This window comes from Staurois parvus, unplaced genomic scaffold (assembly GCF_062004578.1).
Source record: "Staurois parvus isolate SC_StPar_1 unplaced genomic scaffold, SC_StPar_1.0 ptg000006l, whole genome shotgun sequence".
Taxonomy (NCBI): domain Eukaryota; kingdom Metazoa; phylum Chordata; class Amphibia; order Anura; family Ranidae; genus Staurois; species Staurois parvus.
In genome coordinates this window covers 3195162-3217500 of record NW_028317802.1, presented here as the reverse complement: position 1 = coordinate 3217500, position 22339 = coordinate 3195162, and the positions used below count along the sequence as shown (strand labels likewise).

The 22339-nt window shown below is 41.0% G+C and overlaps 1 protein-coding gene across 3 annotated transcripts in view; it reads left to right on the top strand.

Moving 5' to 3' along the window:
* Positions 1 to 22339, top strand: part of PCDH1 (protocadherin 1) — a 335047-nt gene that overhangs the window by 65795 nt on the left and 246913 nt on the right. For 2 of the 3 annotated variants that reach the window (XM_089653008.1, XM_089653087.1), the window contains exon 3: positions 6053 to 8245. In XM_089653008.1, the coding sequence (XP_089509134.1) occupies positions 6053 to 8245 (2193 nt within the window). Of the gene's footprint in view, positions 1 to 6052; positions 14191 to 22339 lie in introns of those variants that run through there. The other variant, XM_089653136.1, reaches the window with a different exon arrangement.

Sequence of the window (22339 nt, the reverse complement as noted above, 5' to 3'; positions counted from 1 at the left end):
ACAAGCATGTAAGAAAGCATAGAAACAGTCAGATTAACTTGCCTCTCTGTTTTAAATTGGTGACAACCAAAGTATTGAAGTCAAAACATTAATAAACAGCCAGGCAAGGAGCATTTTCAGAAGATGTTCACAAAGGCGTATGTATGTCTCTCTTGATAAATTTACTTTTAAAGTGGTTGTAAAGGCAGAAGGTTTTTTACCTGCTCCCCCCACAGCCCCCCTAATACTCATCTGAGCCCCCTTGCAATCCAGCCGTGTGCAGAAGAGCCTTGGCTGTCCTAGAAATCCCTTTCCTCTTTGGCTGAGACTGTTAATCACAGCCAGTGAGCCAATGAGACAGCGGGGGCAGGGGCTGGGGCTTAGCTGCAGCTCTATATGTCTTATGGATGCATACAGCTTGAGAGCAAGATGCACCAGTGCCCCCATAGCAAGCGGCTTGTTGTTGGGGGCCCTGGTCAAGGGGGAGGAGCCAGGAGTGCCGACTGGTGACCCGAGAAGACCACTGCACAGCAGGTAAGTATGACATGTCATTTAAAAAATAAAAAAAAGCCAAACCTAATGCCATTTTAAGGCCTTGTTTATGAATCCTTTGTAATAGTGTATAAACAGTGGCATGTCTTTTGTGGACAAATGCTGCAACAGGTATTCTCTGCCTTCAAATAAACAGTATCTCAATTGCAAACAAAACTTTTCTCATAGCAAAGCTGTTCAGTTGAAGCTATAAAGTGCTTTTCTGTTTCTGCTAGGGAGACCGCTTGTATGCAAATAGCCCAATTTCTTAAACCAGACACCTAAAAAAAAAAAAAAAGTCATCTGTGCCCACGCTGCTTTGTGATTGAGTCAGTGGGAGGAGTTACAGCAATGACAGTGATGATATTTTGAGAAAGAGAAGTAGCCATACACAGCTGCTAATAATTAAATTTTTTCTATTTTATGTTTGACAGTTAGAGGTCAATATTACACTTTAAAACTAAATTTGCTGTGAGTCTTCTTGTAAGTGGCCCACATAAATGCAAAGAGTGCTTTGTAAAGTAAGTAACTCTTTAACATATTCTGGCTCCTACAAAACTGTTGTGCCAGTCATGAATAAGAAAGAGCACCTTGGGAATGCCGTGTTGTCTCCTGTTAACAAATAGGGGGGGAAAAAAAGTTTTGATCTCTCTAAACACAGTTTACTGTGACTGTGACTGCTCCTCTAAGCTGAAACTGGTTAACTGGTTCCAGGTGACTGCTTTGCTGGATTTTTTGCATTCCTACCATGTATTACAACTTGGGCCTTTGCCTGACTAAGAACTGGTTGGATGAGTTTTGGATGGTGGCTTATTTCTCTGTCTTTCTTGGAGAGGATGACTCTAGGTCTGACTCCTGAATTAATTGTCTTTGTGCTCTTCCTTCCTTGATGTGGCCTTTTGCAGGATTCAACAAATTAGCACTGTCAAGAGGTCATGTGTGTCCTGAGCTATCCAACACCTACTCCAGGACCAGGGTCTTCAGCTTTTGTCACATAATAAATCCCAGGAAGTCTAGAAATGTAGTGCCAATCTTACTTTAAGCCATTTTTTTCACAGGCCTTTCTTTCTGTACATACAAATTGTAGTATATACTGTATTATTCAGATAGACTCACATGTGTTAAAGAACCAGTGATCTAAACACCATGACTTGCTTATAGTAATAATTAGAAAATCTACAACCGTTTTGTGATATAAAATAATACAGCTGGTTCTGATAACCATGGGGGACATATATCATGCACATTTGCAACAAAGATGCAAACCAGGCTGCTTCTCAGCTAATTTCTATGCTACAGTTTTATGCTGGACATGCACTATGCACATTTTCCTGACAGCTTTCAAATGAAAAATTGTCGGCATAGGGCTGCATCCAATCAGATGCAGCTGCTGTTCAGGCATTCTGACAGCTGCTGAAGCCAGCTGTCAGAATACAATAGCCGCAATTCGAGATTTGTCCACCAGCACTGTATAGTGAATTCACTCACAGACTGAATGAAAAAAATCTAGCTGTGTATGGCCAGCTTTGTGTTCTTGTGATCCCTGCTTCTGTGGTCCTGGGCAGTCAACTGCAAAAGATGTGCAAAGTTCAAATACAGATTTTCAATTTTTTTTTTTTTTTTAAATCAAAGTTTATTAATTTTCCAAAGATATGACAGAGAAAAGACAAAGGTAATGGAAATGAAATGTCAGTATTGTACAGCATTACAGAGGAATGTATGGGTTTTCAAAATTCAAGCACATGGAAATATACCATGGGAAGTTATCCCTAAACCAGGGCAAGAAACGTACAGCATTTGTATCATATCAGAGAAAGCCAGTACAATACGTTACAGCTTAGAACTATACCAACAAATATGAAACCCGGGGGGGGGGGGGGGGTGTTAAGTACAGTATAATGGCACACAATGGAATAATCAGTGCACAAACATAGGGTCTGACAATGGGTCCAAGGATTTCATCCCAATACCTGATGGCAGTCAGGGTACCATTGTCTAGCCCAGCAATGGGCACACTACGGCCCGGCGGACCTTTTAATCCGGCCCGCGGAGCTAGGCTCCGCTCACAGTCCGCCCTGAAGACCGGTGTAGCATGAAAATCTGTCTCCTATGAGGATCTGTCCCCCTCGATGTATCTGCGCATGTGCCGGAGATCGCCGATCGGCTGCTAATGCCTGAAACTGGCACATGCGCAGATACGTCGAGGGGGACAGATCCTCATAGGAGACAGATTTTCATGCTACACCGGAACGGCGTGGGAACACGGCGAGAGGAACGCGCGGAGCAAAGGTAAGTGAATTGACACAGGGGGGACTTGGGGACTTAATATGGGGGATGAATTACTATATGGGGGATGAATTACTATATGGGGGATGAATTACTATATGGGGGATGAATTACTATATGGGGGATGAATTACTATATGGGGGATTAATTACTATGGGGGATGAATTACTATGGGGGATGAATTACTATAGGGGGAATGAATTACTATAGGCGGGATGAATTACTATATGGGGGATGAATTACTATGGGGGATGAATTACTATATGGGGGATGAATTACTATGGGGGATGAATTACTATATGGGGGATTAATTACTATGCTTATTATGGGGGAATATTACTATACTTACTATGGATGACACATACACATCATTCATCTACTCTTGGTCCGGCCCCCGGGTCCAATATATGAACCCATTGCGGCCCTCAAGTCAAAAAGTTTGCCCACCCCTGGTCTAGCCTGTACAAGTCTGTGCGTTCCTACTTGGATATCACTGACAATCACCAAAATGGTCATGCTGAAGGATATTACAAGCAGCATAATATTCTCCAGGGCTTTTCCAGACCCTTTCACATCTGTCATATGTACACAGGGTGAACCTGCTTTCATCTCTAAAAAGCACAGGGTGCCAGTGGTAAACCTGCCAGTTTTGGTGTTTAATGGCAAATGCCAATCAAACTCTATGGTGCTGGGCAGTGAGCATAGGGCCCACCAGAGGACATTGGCCCTCAAGCCACCCTCATCAAGTCTGTTTCTGATTGTTTGGTCAGAGACAATCACACCAGTGGCCTACTGGAGGTTATTTTGTAGGGCTCTGGCAGTGCTCATCCTGTTCCTTGTTGCACAAAGGAGCAGATACCGTTCCTTCTGAAGGACCTTCTACAGCCCTGTCTAGCTCTCCTAGAGTAACTACCTGTCTCCTGGAATCTCCTCCATGCTCTTGAGACACAGCAAACCTGGCAATGGCACGTATTGATGTGTTCCTTTTTTATATTTTTTTTTTATGGGCAGGCTGATTGCGCCCAAGTTGATCCATCAACCGATTTGGGTACAACCACCCTGTTGGATTTTTTACATATATTTACACCAGTGGTTATAGCTGCTAGCAGTAATCATTGTGTTCTACCAGCCAGGAAGGCTTCCCCCGCTAGCAGAACATAACATTGTGAGAGGCACCTCTCCATTTAACAGTGACTGTGTTGACGGGGGAATTATAGCAATTTCCTTTCCTTCCACCCGTGCTGGAAAGAGAGAAAATTGAATCATCTGTGGGCTGCTTTAGGTGAGTTTTCTAATTTTTTCGTTTTTTTTTTTTTTTTTCTTTTTTGTTCCTTGCAGGTACTTTCCCATATATCTAGTGATAGGAGAGGAGAAAAGGGGCCTTGATTTAACTTGACTGCAAGGTCTACTTTACCTTTATACAAGTTTACAGATTTACTGGCCAGAAATATTGGGAGAGTTCCTCCACAGTATAGCACAGTGCCACTCTGTGGCAGCATCTTGGTGAAAAAGTTTACTGTAACTGAACAAAGCTACCTTTGCTTGCTGTGAACAAGCTATAATCTTGGAACAAATCATCCTTCAGGCACTGGTTCTCTTGTTTTTATCCTGCAACAGAGAAGCTTATTGTGTGCTCTGACATTTTCTTCATTAAAATGTTCTAAGAACATTCCTCAACGACAGGTGTAGCTTAGTACAAAAGAGAGAGAAATATTTCTTTCGGCTGTGAAATGCCATATATTAACTTTCCTGTGCTAGGAACATCTCTCTTTTATGATCTTATTGGCCATATGTGGATTGTGTGTGTGTCTGTTTTTTTTTGATAATGAGGCTACAGATATAATCATCAATATTGTAAGCTACGTTTTGTAAAAGTAAATCGAGCCAGTAAGTCTATTCATCTGTTTTCTTGTATCTCAGTAACTTTTGTGTGGGCATGTTGAGAAAGGAGTTCCTGGGTTTGTTCACCTAGCAGGGCCTACTCTTCCTTTTATTTTATGTAATGAAGGAGGCATTTGGAAGTCCGTAACAACCTTATGTTATTATTATTATACAGTGTTTATATAGCGCCAAAAAGTTTGCTCAGCGCTGTACAATATAGTGGGGGGCAGTACATGAGACAATACAGTAACAAAACAATATATGAGAGGTTCGAGGGCCCTGCTCTTTCGAGCTTACAATCTAGGAAGCAAAACCAAGAAATGTGGCTAATGTTGAAATCTGTGAAAAATTAAAAAAACATTCAAGTAACAGTTTCTGGAAACCTTGTCATATACCCGAAAAGCAAATGTGTTCAGTACATTTGTTAAAGCAAGTGTTAACAGTGTAAAACATAGAATGAAGGCATGGGTGTTGGATTAAGTCACCCTTCTCTCCATCACATGCACTGCTAGTCAAAAAGTTGTGGGCAAGTATCTCGCAGCAGCAGATGTGTTTTGAGCAGCTAGCATAAAACCTTGAGGAACAGTGTAGATAATTTCCTGCTTGTGATGGTTCCCTTTCAGCCATCTGCTTTGGGCTAGGCTAGTTGGAAAACAAGGAGTTTCAATTCAGTAGCATATTGATCAGAGCCCTGTCCCACGTAATAATTGAGGCAGCCTGGTTTTAAAGGGTTCAAAATCATGCCCGTCATGGATGAGTGGCTCTGACACCGTCAATATGTGATCAAAGCAATCCTCACACTTCATGACTATATTGACCTTTTTGGCAGATATTCATTTCGTAGAATTGATTTCAGACTATAAAACCAGAAAAAATGGTGGTGCTAATGCTTTCTCTATAGTTTTGTGCAACAGTGTTGAATTTCTTAATGCCATTATGTCTTAATAATGGTGGTAGTTAATACACATTAAAATGTTTTATTTATTGGTATTTTCATGTTTGCCAGTATTTTAAAAAGATTTAGTAAAGGTAATAAAATGACATAAAGTATCATCATTTTAGAATTTTGAGGTTTTTGTCAATTTAGATATTGTGGCAAATTGACACTAGCTAATGTTTAATATAGGGTTTCATTACAGTTACAACTTTTTAATTAACTGCATTAGCAATACCAAACTTGATGGTTTAAAAAAAATGGTGAGACCAGACCTAGGATTTATATTTACAAATAAGAAAAGGAACTGATGTTGACATTTTCTTAATTTTTATTTTGGATGCATTTGTTGTTTCTTTCTTGTTGCTGTATTTTTTAACTAACTGAACTATGTCAGATGTCAAAAATATTTGACCTAATTTATCTTGTTTGTGTTTGCAGGTGAAAGCCAACGACTCTGACCAAGGTGCCAATGCTGAGATTGACTATTCCTTTCACCAGGCCTCCGATACTGTTAGGAGGCTCCTGCACCTAGACAGGTCATCCGGTTTGATTACAGTACAGGGTCCCATAGATCGTGAAGATGTAGGAACTTTGCGTTTTTCAGTGGTGGCCAAGGACAAAGGATCGAATCCTAAATCTGCACGTACCCAAGTTACAATTACCATACGTGATACGAATGACAACCAACCAGTAATTGACATCAGAGGGTTTGGCCTTGTAACACATCAAGATGGTGTGGCAAATATATCAGAAGATGTTCCAGTGGAAACGCCTGTGGCTTTGGTACAAGTCTCTGATATAGATGAGGGTGAGAATGCTGCTGTGACCTGTGTTGTGGCTAGGGATGTTCCTTTCCAGCTGAAGCAGGTTAGTGACACAGGGACTGACAGCAAAAAGAAGTATTTCTTGCAAACCACCACACCACTGGACTATGAGACTATAAAAGAATATACTATAGAAATTGTAGCTGTTGACTCTGGTAACCCTCCTCTTTCCAGTACCAACTCTCTTAAGGTGCAAGTGACTGATGTGAATGACAATCCACCCATTTTCCCCCAGAGTCTGATGGAGGAGACCTTCAAAGAAAACAACTCTCCTGACGATATTGTAATGGAAGTTAGTGCTACTGATGCCGATAGCGGTTCAAACGCTCAGATAACTTACTCCATACTTGCAGATGCCAATACTCGTTCAATCTTTTCTATCAACCCAGACTCCGGTCAAATTAGAGTCAACACTGTATTGGATCGGGAGCAGAGGGAACATTATGACTTTCATGTTGTTGCAGCAGATAAAGGAACCCCAAGTCTAAAGGGGACAGCTTCTGTTGTCATCACTGTTCTGGACTGTAATGACAATGACCCTAAATTCATGCTGAATGGCTACAACTTTTCAGTAATGGAGAACATGCCTAGGTTGAGCCCCGTTGGAATGGTCACAGTTATTGATGCAGACAAGGATGCAAATGCTCATATCCATCTCTCAGTGGAGCCTGAGAGTGGAGAATTTGTTATCCAGAATGGGACGGGCACTATCCTTTCCAGCATCTCCTTTGACCGGGAGCACCAGAGCACGTACACCTTCCGGTTGAAGGCGGTGGACGGAGGGGACCCGCCTCGTTCATCCTATGTTGGCGTAACTATAAATGTCCTTGATGAGAATGACAATGCTCCAGTTATAGTTGTACCGTCAAACAGTTCATATGCTTATCTCACCCCTTCTACACACCCGGGTACCCAGGTCAACAAGGTGCGAGCTGAGGACATGGACACTGGTATTAATGCTGAACTTGTATATAGTATTGCTAGTGGCAATCCCTATGAACTTTTTCAAATAACGCCCACAGGTGGTGAAGTAACCCTAGAAAAGCAGATTTTAAGGAAGCACCATGGCCTGCACCGTTTAGTAGTCAGAGTGAGTGATCGAGGAAAACCTACCAGGCATGGCACAGCCTTAGTCCACTTCTATATTAATGATACTTTGGCAAACCAGACCTTTGTGGAAACTCTACTTGGTCACAGCCAGGATACTCCATTGAACATTGATATTGCTGGGGATCCTGAATATGAGCATAACAAGCAGCAAAGAATCATCTTATTTGGTGTGTTCGCTGGGATTGTGGCAGTTGTTGTAGTCATTGTGGTGGTGGTTTTGGCTCGATACTGCAGACAGAAGGAAGCAAAGAGTGGCTATCAGGCTGGTAAGAAAGAAACAAAAGATCTGTATGCCCCAAAGCAGAGTAATAAAAACAGCAAAAATAAAATCAAAACAAAGAAGAGCAAATCTCCAAAGCCACCCAAACCAGTAGAGGAGGACGAGGAAAGTGGGCTGCAGAAGTCCCTTAAATTTAATCTCATGAGTGACTCTGTTGGGGACAGCCCAAGAATTCATCTTCCTTTGAATTACCCTCCGGGGAGCCCAGATTTGGGGCGTCATTACCGCTCGAACTCCCCCCTACCATCCATCCAACTGCAGCCTCAATCCCCATCTGCCTCCAAGAAGCACCAGGTGGTACAAGACCTACCGGCTGCCAACACCTTTGTTGGCACTGGGGACAACAACTCCACTGGCTCTGATCAGTACTCGGATTACAGCTATCGGACCAATCCCCAGAAATACAACCATAAGCAGGTAGGCGATCACTTCCTACACCAGGCCTCCGCGGATGGCACTATAGCTTGGACTGACGTATGGTGATACCTTTCCTCTTGAAGTACCTAAGAGCCAGTGGGGATGGTGGGGGCAATAAAGACTTTGTTTTAATTTTTTCATTTTATTTTTCTTTTGCATTTTGTAGGTCAGGTAGCAGTTTGATTGAATTGTTGCTGTGTCAAACCAAAAACAAACTGTATTGTAAATTTTAGCAGCACTTCATGTTAATAGGCCCTATGAGCATGTGCAGGCCTCACAGTGCCATGTATATAATTTTAAATTATTATTGAAGGATGGGCTGGAAATTCACTAGTAGCATTATGCTAGCTATCACGTATTAAGAAAAAACTATTTCTTTTTCGGTTTACTAGTGCAGTGTTTTGAGCTGGCTCTCACTGCAAGAGCTTGTTTTAATCGTGCTTGTGTTGATGCAGTGTTGTGGTTTTTTTTTTTTTTGTTTTTTAATCCTTTATCTGTTTTTGTGGGGGGCAGGCCTATGCTTTCCTTTGCAATTAATCATTCCTTATACCTTTTGCTGAGCTCTACTGGGTGACTTGTTCTTTATTGTGGCTGTAGCTGATAAAGATCTTGGCTTTTGCTTGGACATAAGTGGATGGTTTTATCACGGCATTGAGTGTTATGACTAAGACATTTTCTAAAGGGTATTTCATGAGGTATGGGCTTCTTTGGAAGAATAGGCGCATTGTGTTAGGACTGCTAACTTGTACAGTGTTATTAATATTATCCTTTAGTGCCTGCTTTTTGCATGGTTTATCGCATACTTCTCTGTTAGCACTGTGTTCTGCACTCTATCTAATTTCCTTAACCAAATGTGTCTTTAGAAACACACTTATACACTGTTCTTTTGCCTAATGCAGGAGGACTGGAGGTTTTCAGTCAATAGCCAACTAATCGATTCCTTCCTTTTCAGTGACTTGCACTCTAAGAATTAAAGCCGGTTGCTATAGGCAACAGATAAGTTTCCTTTCCTCCATGTTTTCTTAAATGCAGCCTGTTCTTTTCGTCCCAGGCACCTTCTAAATGTACACAGTTGTGAAAGCAAAATGTGAGCCCAGGGTAATATTTATGGCTCTAGAAATAATGGACTGCATTCACAAGAAAACTGCCTCTCCATTTGTGTAAGAAGATTTAAGGTATACCTAGCCATACCCAAACGGCAATAACTGCATTCATTAGCAAACTGGGTGCCCCAAATCTAGAACCGTTGTAATTCCCAACTTTTGTTGGCATTGCATGCTGGTCCTACCCCTTTCCACAAGTTCCCATTGATTAGTAAAGCTGCCTATCATACTGATTGACCAATAGGAACATGTCGGAGGAGGCAGCCACAACATTTAACACGTTTAGGCTTGTCAGTTACAGAGGCCTAGGATTTGGCACACCTGGGATGCAAAGTAATACATCCAAAGTGATATGCATGCAGCTTATTTCTGCTTTGAAGTCTTGTCGATGTTTGGGTATTGACAAATTTACTTTAAACTGAGACTGACTTAGTACATTTTTTTTTCTCACAGGACAAAAGAAAAAAATCATTTTTTTTAGTTAAGTCATACACTGATTAGAAGATGGCCACGTAATAACCTAGGAAAATTATTAAATAGCCCTCAGAGGGTTATGCATATAATGAAGGGAAAAACAATTGTTACGTTGTGTTGCATGACCGCTGTAAATAACCCTTTCTGGTAACATTCTGCATAACTGAACAAGACTTGCACGTTTAAATAATTACTCAGAGGAAGATCATATAACCTTGGTTTCTCAATAGGAATACAAATTCCAGCAAAGTTTTACTACGTCTGCAAAGTTTTAAAGTGCAAAGTCTCCAAATCAATAGAGACCTTTTGCCTAAAGAGCTCTCTACAAAGAAGTCATGCCATTGCACAGGACCTTGTAAAAGCACAATAAATATTGTCCTCCTTCAAGATGCCTTAGAAACACTCGAGCTGTGCCAATGTGCCTTACTGTGTGATAGCTTTGTGACTTAAAACGTTGGTGCCTTTCTGGCACTTTTTGGTTTTTTTTTTCCAGGCCCATAAAATATTCTGAATATTCTTTGAGAAATCTCTCTAGTTTTACATGTTAATAAAAATGAAGGATTTTTTAAAACTGTTTTGTATAAGAAAAACTATTTGTTAAAGTTGCATAATTCAAAGACATCCTATTGTAATTTACATATTTGGCACCGTCTTGGACTTTTATACGTGTAATTTATATCTGTATATTAGACTTGGTAATTTTATGCTACTGCTTTATTCTAGACTTAAAAAAAAAGACAAAAGCAATATAAAAAAAATTTGTATAACATCTCTTGGAGGTCAAAATGAAGTATTGTGCCCGTTTTGTCATGGAGATGATCTAAGACTGAGTAATACTTGCCTTACTCCATGGTCCCACACTCCATTTCCAGTAGTGACAAGCAGTCCCACGGAGATTCCCTTCTTGCCAATGTCTGACTGTGTCACTTCCCCTCTTGCCGACATCATCAGTTACAATGCAGGACCAGTGGCCACAGCAAATTGTGGGATGATAAAGAACATCGGTGTAGGAGTACCAGCTGCCATGAAACTGTAGAGAAAAGCAAGTTTTTCTAGCTTTACATCGTCCTCTAGACAAAATAACCATCTTAGTCTGCATCAGCTTTTGGGAAAACCGTTTTTATATTTTGAGTGCCTGCTTTAAGATATACCTTGCTGACACTAAACTTAAAGCCCAACTCTGACCACAGTATTTTTATTGTTTTGGGTGGGGAGGGTTAAAATAAAGCTTTTATGGTGTTTTAGCTGTTTGGGAGATTTTCCTTCACTTCCTGTCTGATGGGTGTCAGACAGAACATTCCCAATAGGGGCACTAAATACCCTACAGAGAGTTTTTAGCCCTTTGCTATCCTTTTACAGAATTAAATGTTTCCCTGGAGTTGAGGTTTAATGGGCACTTAAATAAATTTGCTTTCCTTGTAAAGTTCCTATTGTCACTTTTGGTGGGTGCTAAAACATTTATTTTGGCAGAAAATAGAAAACACTGCTACTTACTGGCAAGAATCTCCCCATACTGATCAGCTGTGCAATGCCAACTCCTGGCAGAAAAAAACAAATATATGTAACTTACAGAAATGTTTATTGTAGTGTGGCATCATGGAGCAATTGGGTGTGGTTGGCTCAATAATGACGGCCATTATATCCCCTTTATCTCCTTTTTTTTGTAATGGATACCAATTGCAGTTACAGAATTTTTAATTGGTTTAGTTTCACTGCCCCAGGAATGAATGTGCATTAGGATATGGTTGCTTCAAGCAAAGGTTTTATAGACTATTTTAACGGCTTGTCAGCAAGAATCTTAAGGCTAGCCATATACACATAGATTTCTCTCATTCGGCCCATGGCTGAGAGGGGATCAATAGATCCCTCCATCCATGCTAACTAGAGTAGATGAGGGAATCTCTGCTGCTGACTATGATATACATATAGCCAGCCCCTTTTGGTTGTCTGAATTACCAGTGCAGAGAATGAAATCACTGTTCAGCTTATTTTCTGTCGGGCTCAGTCGATTTGTAAATGGACTTTGGTTGAGCTGGGAGGTGTCGACCAGGTCACCTACAGCTCCCATTTTAGCTGATCCAGCAGGAGTCTGTAAAAATTTAATTCGTTTATAGCCGGCTTAATGCCTTGTTAATTTCCTTCACTAATGTCCGCATACAAAGTTGTCAACAAGTAGTCAAGTCTCTTGCTAACCAGTGGTCTGGTTGATGTGATTAGTAAATTTCTAGAGTCCCTCTAAAAGTGGATCTAGCAAGTGAACTAAACATAATACTTTGCACACTTGCCCTTGCTATTTTGTCACCTGATCTGATGGTGAAAACTGTGTACTTACCTGCGCCTAGCTCCAGGTTTTCTTTGCCAACACCTGAACAGAGCCCTAGGTATTAGGTCACGTGTTCCCCATAAAAGTAGGGTGTTAAGACATAGCTAGCAAACTACTGAAAACAGATCCTGCTTTTATACTAGAGTAGGTGTCCTAACGCCATGGTTGTGTTCTGGTGATGGCAGGCAGAGAAAGCATTGAGATTCTGATAGGTACATATCGCACCACTTTCATCATTGGCTTAGCTGATTGAATAGAGGGGAGGTGTAAAATAGGCTTGGTTCAGCATAGACTTGGGTTCATTTAAGTCTAGGGTTACCCTATGAACATTAACTAGCCCTATAACACATGTTCCTTGATAAATACATAACACCATGTTTGACCTGTGTGCTCTGGTGCTCCAGCAATGGACATTGAATTTCCATTTACCGGCAACACCATGCAACTCATGGTGTCTCTTAGCCCCCCTAATGCTATCTAAAGCAAGCCATGGATTACACAATTGTCTTTCCTTCCACCACTGGTTGATCGATTTTAGTACAACCAGCCTGCCCATAGATGGATTGAATTTCGTCTGGTCCCTGCTGAACCAGCTGAGATTCTTTCCAACTATGGTCGGCCTACATCTTGTGATTGTAAAGCCTTAATTGGAAATACTTCCTCTGTTCCTGTCAAAGATGTAGATGGCACGAGAGGGCTGAGTGACATCATGAGTTGTTACTCGTCAATGGTTGGCAGTTTCCAATGCTGATTTCTGGGCAAGCAGAGCGTGGACAGAAGACAAACCTGGTGCTATGTATTTATCAAGGTACCAGGTTTAATTTTCATGGGAATTTTCTAGGATAAACATCCTCTTTAAATGTACTGCCTGCCTGATTGGATCCAAATTGATTGTAATATGAAGGTTTACCTAAATTACCTAACGTTTTTGGAAATAAAGACTGTAATATGTATGGTGGACTTATTAAAGCAGAATTCTAGGCCAATGGCAAAATAGACAATTTAAATTATGTTAACTGTTTTGCCTGCTAAAGATTGGTAATCCTTTTCAGTTAGCCTTGTGACACATAGAACTGCCACATTCTTGACCTCCGGTGCCATTAGGCCATAAAGCTTGGTCACAGACCTATAAACCGGAGAGTGAAAGAGCAGCTCTCTGACTAAATTAATTACTCATTCTGCTATTCCTTTTAGGGAAGTATGTTCAGTTTTAGACTGACATCTGATTGGGGCCATCTCCCTCCCTAGTCCTGCTATGCAGGAGATTACAGGAAGCCAATAATAACACAGATCTGGATGCTTACATTAGCAGTGTTTAAACCTTTTTCTTGACTTTGTTTAAAGCTGACTTCCAGGAGTTATCCGTATTGCATAATTACAATGGTCCAGCTTGGCATATGCATATCTCATATCCTATGGTCCTCTGAGAAAGCTACAAAACTCTGATGGCCACAGTCTCCCAGGTCCTGCTCCCAGCTATATTGAAGCTGCTTCTCCTTTGCACATTGACCACAGGGGATCACTCACTCAACATTGCCATCATTTATACAATGACTTGTATTTTTTCCAATAATTACAGTTGCTTATAATTACACTTTCTGATTGGAAGGAGTGGAGATCGTGATATCACCACCCCTCCTCTCTGCCAAACTGGACCAATGTAAGTATGCAATACATATAATTCCTGGACTTCCACTTTAAATACACAGCTGCCTTTGTATATTGGCTTGGGGTTCAGCTTTAAAGAGCCCATTTCAGAAGTACAGTATGCACCAGGGTGAGTGATAGGTGACGTGTGTCAGACAACAACAGTTTTTTTTTTTGTTTTTTTTTTCTTGCTAACTTAGTATATCATAATTGGTTTTGCACAGTATATAATACCAGAGGTTTCTATCTTCTGTACTCACCTTTTGTGTAATGACTATGCAATGTTTGAAAATATTAGTACCAGTATGCTGGTCTCTCCTCCCCGTTTTTTCTACTTGATTGATATTTATTGAATACTGTGAATATTGATTTGTTAATAAAGATATTTTCTTTTTGCATTTGTTGTTTTTTTTTCTGTTATATTTCAGTATTTTCCTTTTTTGCACCTTTTTTTGTGCTGCTACGCATTAATTTAGTTTGAAAAATGGTTATTGCTGTTGGATGCTGACTTTGAATATGGAATTCAAGCTCCCCAGAGGCATTGCTGAGTGCCTTGTGAAGTATACAGAGCTTTCCTTAGTGTCCAAATGCTGCAATTAAGGCTGTGAAAGAGAGGAAGGCACACTTAGAAGCATATTAGTGGGTATTATAGGCATTTTCACTTGTAATGGAAGTGATCCTAATGGACAAAATACTAAATTACTGGATGCAATTTGGTCTTTGTAAAACTTGACACTTCTTTTAAAAAGATATTGGCATATTTTTCGGTTTTATGGGCAGGTGAAGAAGAAATTGCAGATATTTTTCACTGTGTCTGCACAACAATTTTATAACAAAAAAAAAAAGTGATTTATAATTTTAGATCCTGACTACACTAGTTACTAGTAAATAAGTGAATGCTTGTAAGATGGCTACCTTAGCTGAAAAAAAGTATTTGTAAACGTAATCACTAAAATCTCATATAAGCTTTAACATGTTAAAGCTATTTTAGAAGTAATTTTCAATATTTTTTTTTCCCATTTGCATTTAAAATCTTGTGAAGGCACATCCTGTTGTAGGGAGACAATTATGACTGAATTAGGGCAACTGATGCCCTAAGTACACACCAACAATGGTGCCCCCAATCCTTTTGAATGGGAATTTTCGAGTACATTAAAATTCTATCACAAAATCATATAAAATTGGAAAATCGTATATAAAATTACTGGATAGTTCATAATATTCATTAAATATCAAAAGGTATATTGGTGTCACTGTAATGGTAGAGTGTACAAGATCTTTTGGACATGCATCTGCCATTCTAGTACAAAGTGCGCATACTTGTGCAAGGTGAGACACAATATCTAAGCTGTGTTTATTGTTTTTACACTTTTGAATTTCATTTAAAAATAAGACACTCAAATTTGCTACACCCAATGAGACTATATAGGTTAAGGATTAGTCATTCCCCACTCTGCTCTGGTAAGATGGCAGATCTTCTCCTTTCAATATGGCCCTGGGCCTTCCTAACATGTCTTGTACTAAGGTGTATTTGATGGGACTGGTATGTGATCTACAGGTCCACTCCCCAGAAATTATAATAAGTGCTATACTTCTATGCTAAAAAAAAAAAATCAGTCCTTCCATGGGAAAGACTCTCCCCCCACACTGTATGACTGGCATCAACTGATTAACTCTGTTCCTCCATTATATCAACTTACCTCAGCCTTCCTCACCTTTTTTAACATACAGGAACTATTGAAATAATTTCAGGATTCATGAAACCCCTGCTAGTAATTTAAAATCCTATCCAGAGCTCAAAGTGCATTAGTGTAAACAGCTGAGGCACAAGAATAAATCGAGGAATGGGGTATAATTCACTCCCAGGACCTCTCCACCCCAAAAATGATTTGCTGTTGGTGGTCAGTGAAATACTCCCTTGGATTGCTGAGCAGTGGGAGGAATGTGACACTAATGTAAAACTTTAAAGTAATATTTTTTTGCTTGAGTCGTAAACTATGCAGTGAGCAGGTGGACATAGACATAAGCTCAGGTTATTTGATTAAAAAAACCCTTTTTCATTTCAGTGGTAAGAATGATGGTGGTCAGTGGGAAAATTGCTCTTCTGAAAAGATCATTGGTGTCAATTATAACTTACATGAAAGGCAAAGATTGCTCAAGGAACCCTAGAGTAACACTAAACCGGGATCCAAAAATGCTGGCTTACCCTCGAGGGAGGCTTAACCTCTTAAAGTTACTTTCTCTGACAACCAATGAACCAGGAGTTTAAATCTCCTGTATTTGATTTAGTGTGGATACTCCCTAATTTGTATGTTTCCAACTAAATTTTATATACTAGCCTTTATGCAACCAGTAATGAAAGATGACTGTAGTTTGTCTTTTGAATTTGTTTGATAATGCCCCCCCCCCCTCCCTTTTTTATATTTGGGGGAAAAAAAGACTGTAGCAAACTTGTAAACACCTCAAGCTCCATGCAAAAAGTAGTAAGTCCACAAGAAAAGCAAAGAATGAGTTTTTTTTGCATATTCAGAAAGTACAGAAATACCCCAGTGCCATAGTTTCAAGGAAGAAATTTAGGGCAGCTTTTAAGACATGCATAATCACTGTAGGCTGAGATCTAAAGGAAATGAATAACAAAAATGTCTTCTACATCAATTCTATGTTACATGCATTTTGCAAAAATGGAATATTTCTTAGAATCACCTGTTTTCCTCTTTTGTACGTTTCCTATATAGTAACTGTGGCATTAGGCTGTCTTTGGCCATGTTACAAAGATCTGCATCGAAACCAAGTACAGTCCAGTGGTGTTGACATAAAGCACAGTTGACAGGTTTGTCATTGATTCTGTTGAATGTCACTGGGGAGTCTTTCCCACACCACAACACAGTAATTTCATGCCTGAGGTATCAGGTGAAAGTTTAAAGGGAAAAAAGGGGTATCCAGCTGAAATAATATAGTGATAAATTGCTGTAGTGCATTTTAGGTGAATTTTCTATTTTTAAAGTAAGCTAAATAGGATGGAGATCTGAAATAATTGCATTGAAGTTGAACCTTTATTTAACAAGGACAGGGATATTACTGAGGGGGCTGTCTGCTTCAGGTCAGGAAATAACTCCATCATAGTGTCATATTAAAGGTTAAGTTCATCTTTAAAGAAGATTGACAATGCAGTCAAGGGGGTCTCGGTAGATTAAAATATATTGTATAGGTTGGAAAAAATATTGTTTCATATAATTGCTATTCCTGTAGGCCCTTTTGAGGCACCTGGAAAACCTTTCAGAAAAACACCCAATTGTTTGTACTCCGCTGTCCTGCCTAGTTGCCAGAGTGCTCCATACATTGAACATTCGATCCCAGCATTACATGAACAAGGGCTTCATGGCCTTTAAATGAAGGAGAGTGCTCACTCCTGATGATATTGGCCCAAGAGGATAAAACCTACCCTGAGCAAAGATGGTTTTGCCTGTTTTCTTACCCCTATAGATATTGATGAAAGTCTGTTCACCAATGGTGGTCAACTTGAAAGTTTTATAGAGGGCCTCGAGCATGATCCCCCATCTTCCGTGCATTTTTGTGCACGGCGTCAAGTTACGAAGCCGATTCAAAATAAACAACCTATAACACACCTCAACACTCCAAAAAAGCCCACAACAGTGGTGTCCGTGGCATTAGTAGTAACCCCAGGCGTGATGTCTGAGTGCAATAATAACCCCCAGCATTGGTGTCAGCGAACAAAAGCACATAATAAACCCCAACATTGATGTCAGTGGATGCAATAGTAACCACCAACATTGGTATCAGTGACTGCAATGAACAGCCCCTAGCAGTAGTGTCAGTGCTGTAACCCACCACCACCAATGACCCCATTACATTGGTGGTCACTGGCAGTGAACTTTAACCCTCCCAAACCCCCCCCCCCCCTTACATTGGTGGTCACTGGAAGTAAAATTTAATCCTCCCACCCCCCCTGAATTGGTGGTCATGGCAGAGAAGGTTAACCCCCTCCAACCCCATGTCTCTCAAAGTGCAAAGCTATACTTGTTCACGTATCATTCACAGTCTGCATCTAATTCCTGGACAGCATTGCTTCGCTGTTGTCACAAATGGCTGGCACAGATTGTAACGGAACCGACCCCAGACTGCGCTTGGGTACTTCCGTTAGACTACCGCTTCCCTGTCCGAACACCGACAACAGACACCACAGCAGACCTTACAAGACTAGACGACCCCAATCTTGAAGTAATCCAGAAGGTGGACTAGTTTATTTTAACACAGATACAAGATATATACACTCAAGGGAGAAATCCCCCCTCCCTGCATAATGTCACAGGGCGGGGCAATCTACATTTAGTAAGGAGACACACAAGTATTCAAACTTCACACCAGCAGACAGCCCCATCAGGAGGGAGGGTTGCTGGAGACCCCCCCCCCACTAAGCGAATACACATAAACGCATATATCCCATAATAGTTTGCTCCCAAGCAAGACAAACAATAGAACAATGGGATGCAACCACATAACACCAAGCAATCTGCACAGTATTAGGGCAGATCACCATGTACCCCTAACAGGCACAGGGTGATTTACACATAAGAGGGATATGGGGAGCTGAGACAGGGGTATCCCCACCCAAAGTGACTCCCGTTACACAGATTATCCAAAGTTGCAGACTCTCACGTTGTGATTCAAAAGGAGTTCAACTGTGGGTTGAATGCACCTGATATTGATTTCTAAACGAGTTTAGAAATGTTCGAACTAATGCCATCTACACTAGAGCCCCTCGACAGAGGCCCTTACAATGTGAAAGTCTCTTTACTGGGAGAGAGGAGACTGAGGAAATACTTCCCTCTGTCTGCAGCAGACCGATGGCTTCTTAGCCTAGACAAAGTCAAGGATGGCTTTTTAATGGTATTTTTTTTTTTTTCAAATTGGAGTTGATTTATACAGTCTTAGTGACCTGTCTGGAATGTAGTCATGATGAAGTTACGTAGGCCATGTGTTTCTTTTGTTCAGCCTGCAGACCAAACAAAAGAAATTCAATGGGTTCCACCATTCACGCTAAACCGCATTGGTGGAGAAATGTCACCTGCCATCTTTTGTATTATGCTAGCCAGCACCCACACTTCTCTTTCATCTGGTTGGATACAGGTGGTGATTCTTCTAATGGTTTTCCACCCATCTCCTTCGAAAGTAGTTAAGTAAACAATCAACTTTTGTTAAGCCAGGTGGTACTGACAAGGGCACCCAAGGTTAGACTTTTGTTCTGTTTAGCAGGAAACGGGTGAAATTCGAGCTGTGTATGGGAGCCTCTACAGAAATCTCTATTTTTTAAAACATTTGAGTAACTGTCCCAGAACAAGTATACATATTGGGAGTTTTAACTTTACTCCAAGTTGCTAAATGCATGTTCTCAGTCTCCATGATTCTAAAGATCTCCAACTTCCAGGCAACCAGCATTTTCAGAAGGCCACAAACAATGGAAGCATTATTATTACATATTCCTTTTAGGATTTTATTAAGATGAAAATGGTAATCACACTTACTGATGTATGACCGTGTGAGAAGACAATTCTGTATGGATTACAATAATGATATCAGAATTGCTACCCTTGTAAAGTAAAACTATAGGCAAAGCTTTTTTTCTTCATTTTGGATAGAGTTAGGCAGGGTAATAACCACTGTCAGATTTTTTTTTTCTTGCCATCTGTGTCCAATTTCTGAAGTTTCCCTTCACTTCCTAACTTCCAAACAGGAAGTGAGAAGAAATCCCTGCAAATTAAGGGAATTCTTTGGGGACCCCCAGGTCACTTGAACTTGTGCCCCCATTGAAAGATTTTTCCCCTATTGCTTTTCTGTGGACAATCCAAAATTTGGGGTTTTCTGTACTTTCAATGATCGTAAACAGGACAAACAAGGTGAATCTTTCTAATGGGGGCACATACAGCAATAAAAACGGGACAGTGGTTCCAATCCTTCTCCATTCTAACTAAAGCTAATATTTTTTTTAGTTTTGGTTATACTTTGACCACTTGACATCCAGCTGGACTTCATGTGGTTATACTGGGTTGATATCCGCAGGTATACTCCCTGGTTGCATTACTTTATTGCAGTGTATATTGTGGGGAGGTCCAGGATGTTGTTGTGCTGTCTGGAATGGGTGGCTAAATCATAAGACTGAATGAAAGAAATTGAAGGTTCGGGTAGAAAGGTATAAATTTATGTTTATCAGCTGTGTATTTAGCTGATTTTTTTTCAACTTTAGGGCAAGTTAAATTTTGCATTTTTTTTACAAGACTCAATTGTGATGTTTTGTGATGAGATTCCTATTTCGATTCCTGGGTCAAGGTTTTCCTGTACTTTGTACGTATACTTTTCCAACATCTGAAAATGTTAACCTGTGTACCTGTTAGCAATGTCTAAATGGTAATGTTTATTACAAAGTCATTCTTTTCTTTTATAGAACAGTAGGTTAGCCGCATAGCTTTAAGTGATGACCCCACCAAAGTATCTGATTTTTCTTATTCAGCTGTGCAGAAGACTTTTGTCTCCATTGTATACAGTGGTGCTGCGGTACTTGCATGTAATATCGTGGACATGTGGCAAATACGCCTTACAATGACTGTAAAGTTTTTTAAAATGTTAACTACTTTGTATTGCATGGGAAATCAAATCTTAGAACCTTATAAGCAGATCACATTGTGGGGAAGCCAGTGGTACTGCTGCAAAAGTGACTGCAGAGCTCAATCTCAGTCTTCAAGGGACTCTTCGCAGGACTGAGATTGAGCTCTGCAGTGTTGTTTTTGCTGCAGTTGTTCTCTTATTTCAGGTCACAATCCTGTGCAATGTCCTTTTTTGTCTATTTTGGTTAGTTGACCATATCAACCGCGCTTATGCTTATCAGACAACAATATCCCAGGGACTGTATATGCCACCATAACATTTGATACTGTACCTCATGACACAGCAAATAAATTGGCAGCTTCAGTCACAGAGGCACCAGCTAAGTGGGCACCAGCAATTTGCACTCTTTGAAGCTCAAAGCTGACATGACTCTATATTACTAGCAGCGCATACAGTGAATGACAAGTGAGGTGTGTGTGTGTATATTCACACATACATAGCCAAATATATTGGGACACCTGCCTTTACACGCACTTGAACTTTACTGGCATCCCAGTCCTAGTCCTTACGATGCAATATTGAGTTGGCCCACCCATTGCAGCTATAAAAGCTTCAACTCTTCTGGGAAGGCTGTCCACAAGGTTTAGGAGTGTGTCTATGGGAATGTTTGACCATTATTTGTGAGGTCAGGCACTGATGTTGGATGAGAAGGCCTGGCTTGCAGTCTCCACTCTAATTTATCCCAAAGGTGTTCTTTGGGGTTGAGGTTAGGACTCTGTGCAGGCCAACTAAGTTCCTCCACCTCAAACTCGCTCATTCATGTCTTTATGGACCTTGCTTTGTGCACATGTGCAGTCATGTTGGAACAGGAAGGGGCGATCCCCAGACTGTTCCCACAAAGTTAGTAGAATGAAATTCTCCAAAATGTCTTGATATGCTGACTCCTTAAGAGTTCTCTTCACTGGAACTAAGGGGCCAAGCCCAACCCCTGAAAAACAACCCCACACCATAATCCCCTCCTCCACCAAACACTTGGTTCAATGCAGCCAGGCAAGTACCATTCTCCTGGCAACTGCCAATCCTAGACATCCATCGGATTGCCAGACAGAGAAGCGTGATTCATCGCTCAAGAGAACTCGTCTCCATGGAGTCCAGTGGCTTTGTGCTTTACACCACTGCATGTGACGCTTTGCATTGCACTTGGTGATGTAAGGCTTGGATGCAGCCGCTCGGCCATGGAAACCCATTCCATGAAGCTCTCTACACACTATTGTTGTGCTAATGTGAAGGCCACACAACGTTTGGAGGTCTCTAGCTATTGAGTCTGCAGACAGTTGGCGACATCTGCGCACTTTGCACTTCAGCATTCACTGACCCCGCTCTGTCATTTTACGTGGCCTACCTCTTTGTGGCTGAGTTGCCCTTGTTCCCAGTTGCTTCCACCTTGTTGTAATACCACTAACCGTTGATCATGAAATATTTAGAAGCAGCAAAAAATTTAACGGATGGACTTATTGCACAGGTGGCAACCTATCACAGTACCACGCTTGAATTCACTGAGCTCCTGAGAGCAACCCATTCTTTCACAAATGTTTGTAGAAGCCGTCTGCATGCCTAGGTGCTTGATTTTATACAGCTGTGGCCTCAGCAGTGATTGGAACACCTGAATCCAACAATTTGGAGGGGTGTTCCAATACTTTTGGCGCGCGCGTGTGTGTGTGCGTGTGTGTGCGTGTGCGTGTGTGTGTGGGCAGATCCTCAACACCATCACAGACAAAGCAGGACCAGTGCGGCTGGTGCCCCTCCATTGTACATGCTGACATCGGCTAGGGGTATGGCAGCATGACCAAAGAAGAGCAGCACCTTTAGGGGGTTCGGGTGTCACAACTGGAAAAAGGCGGGGAGTAGGCTTGTAGGACCGTAGAC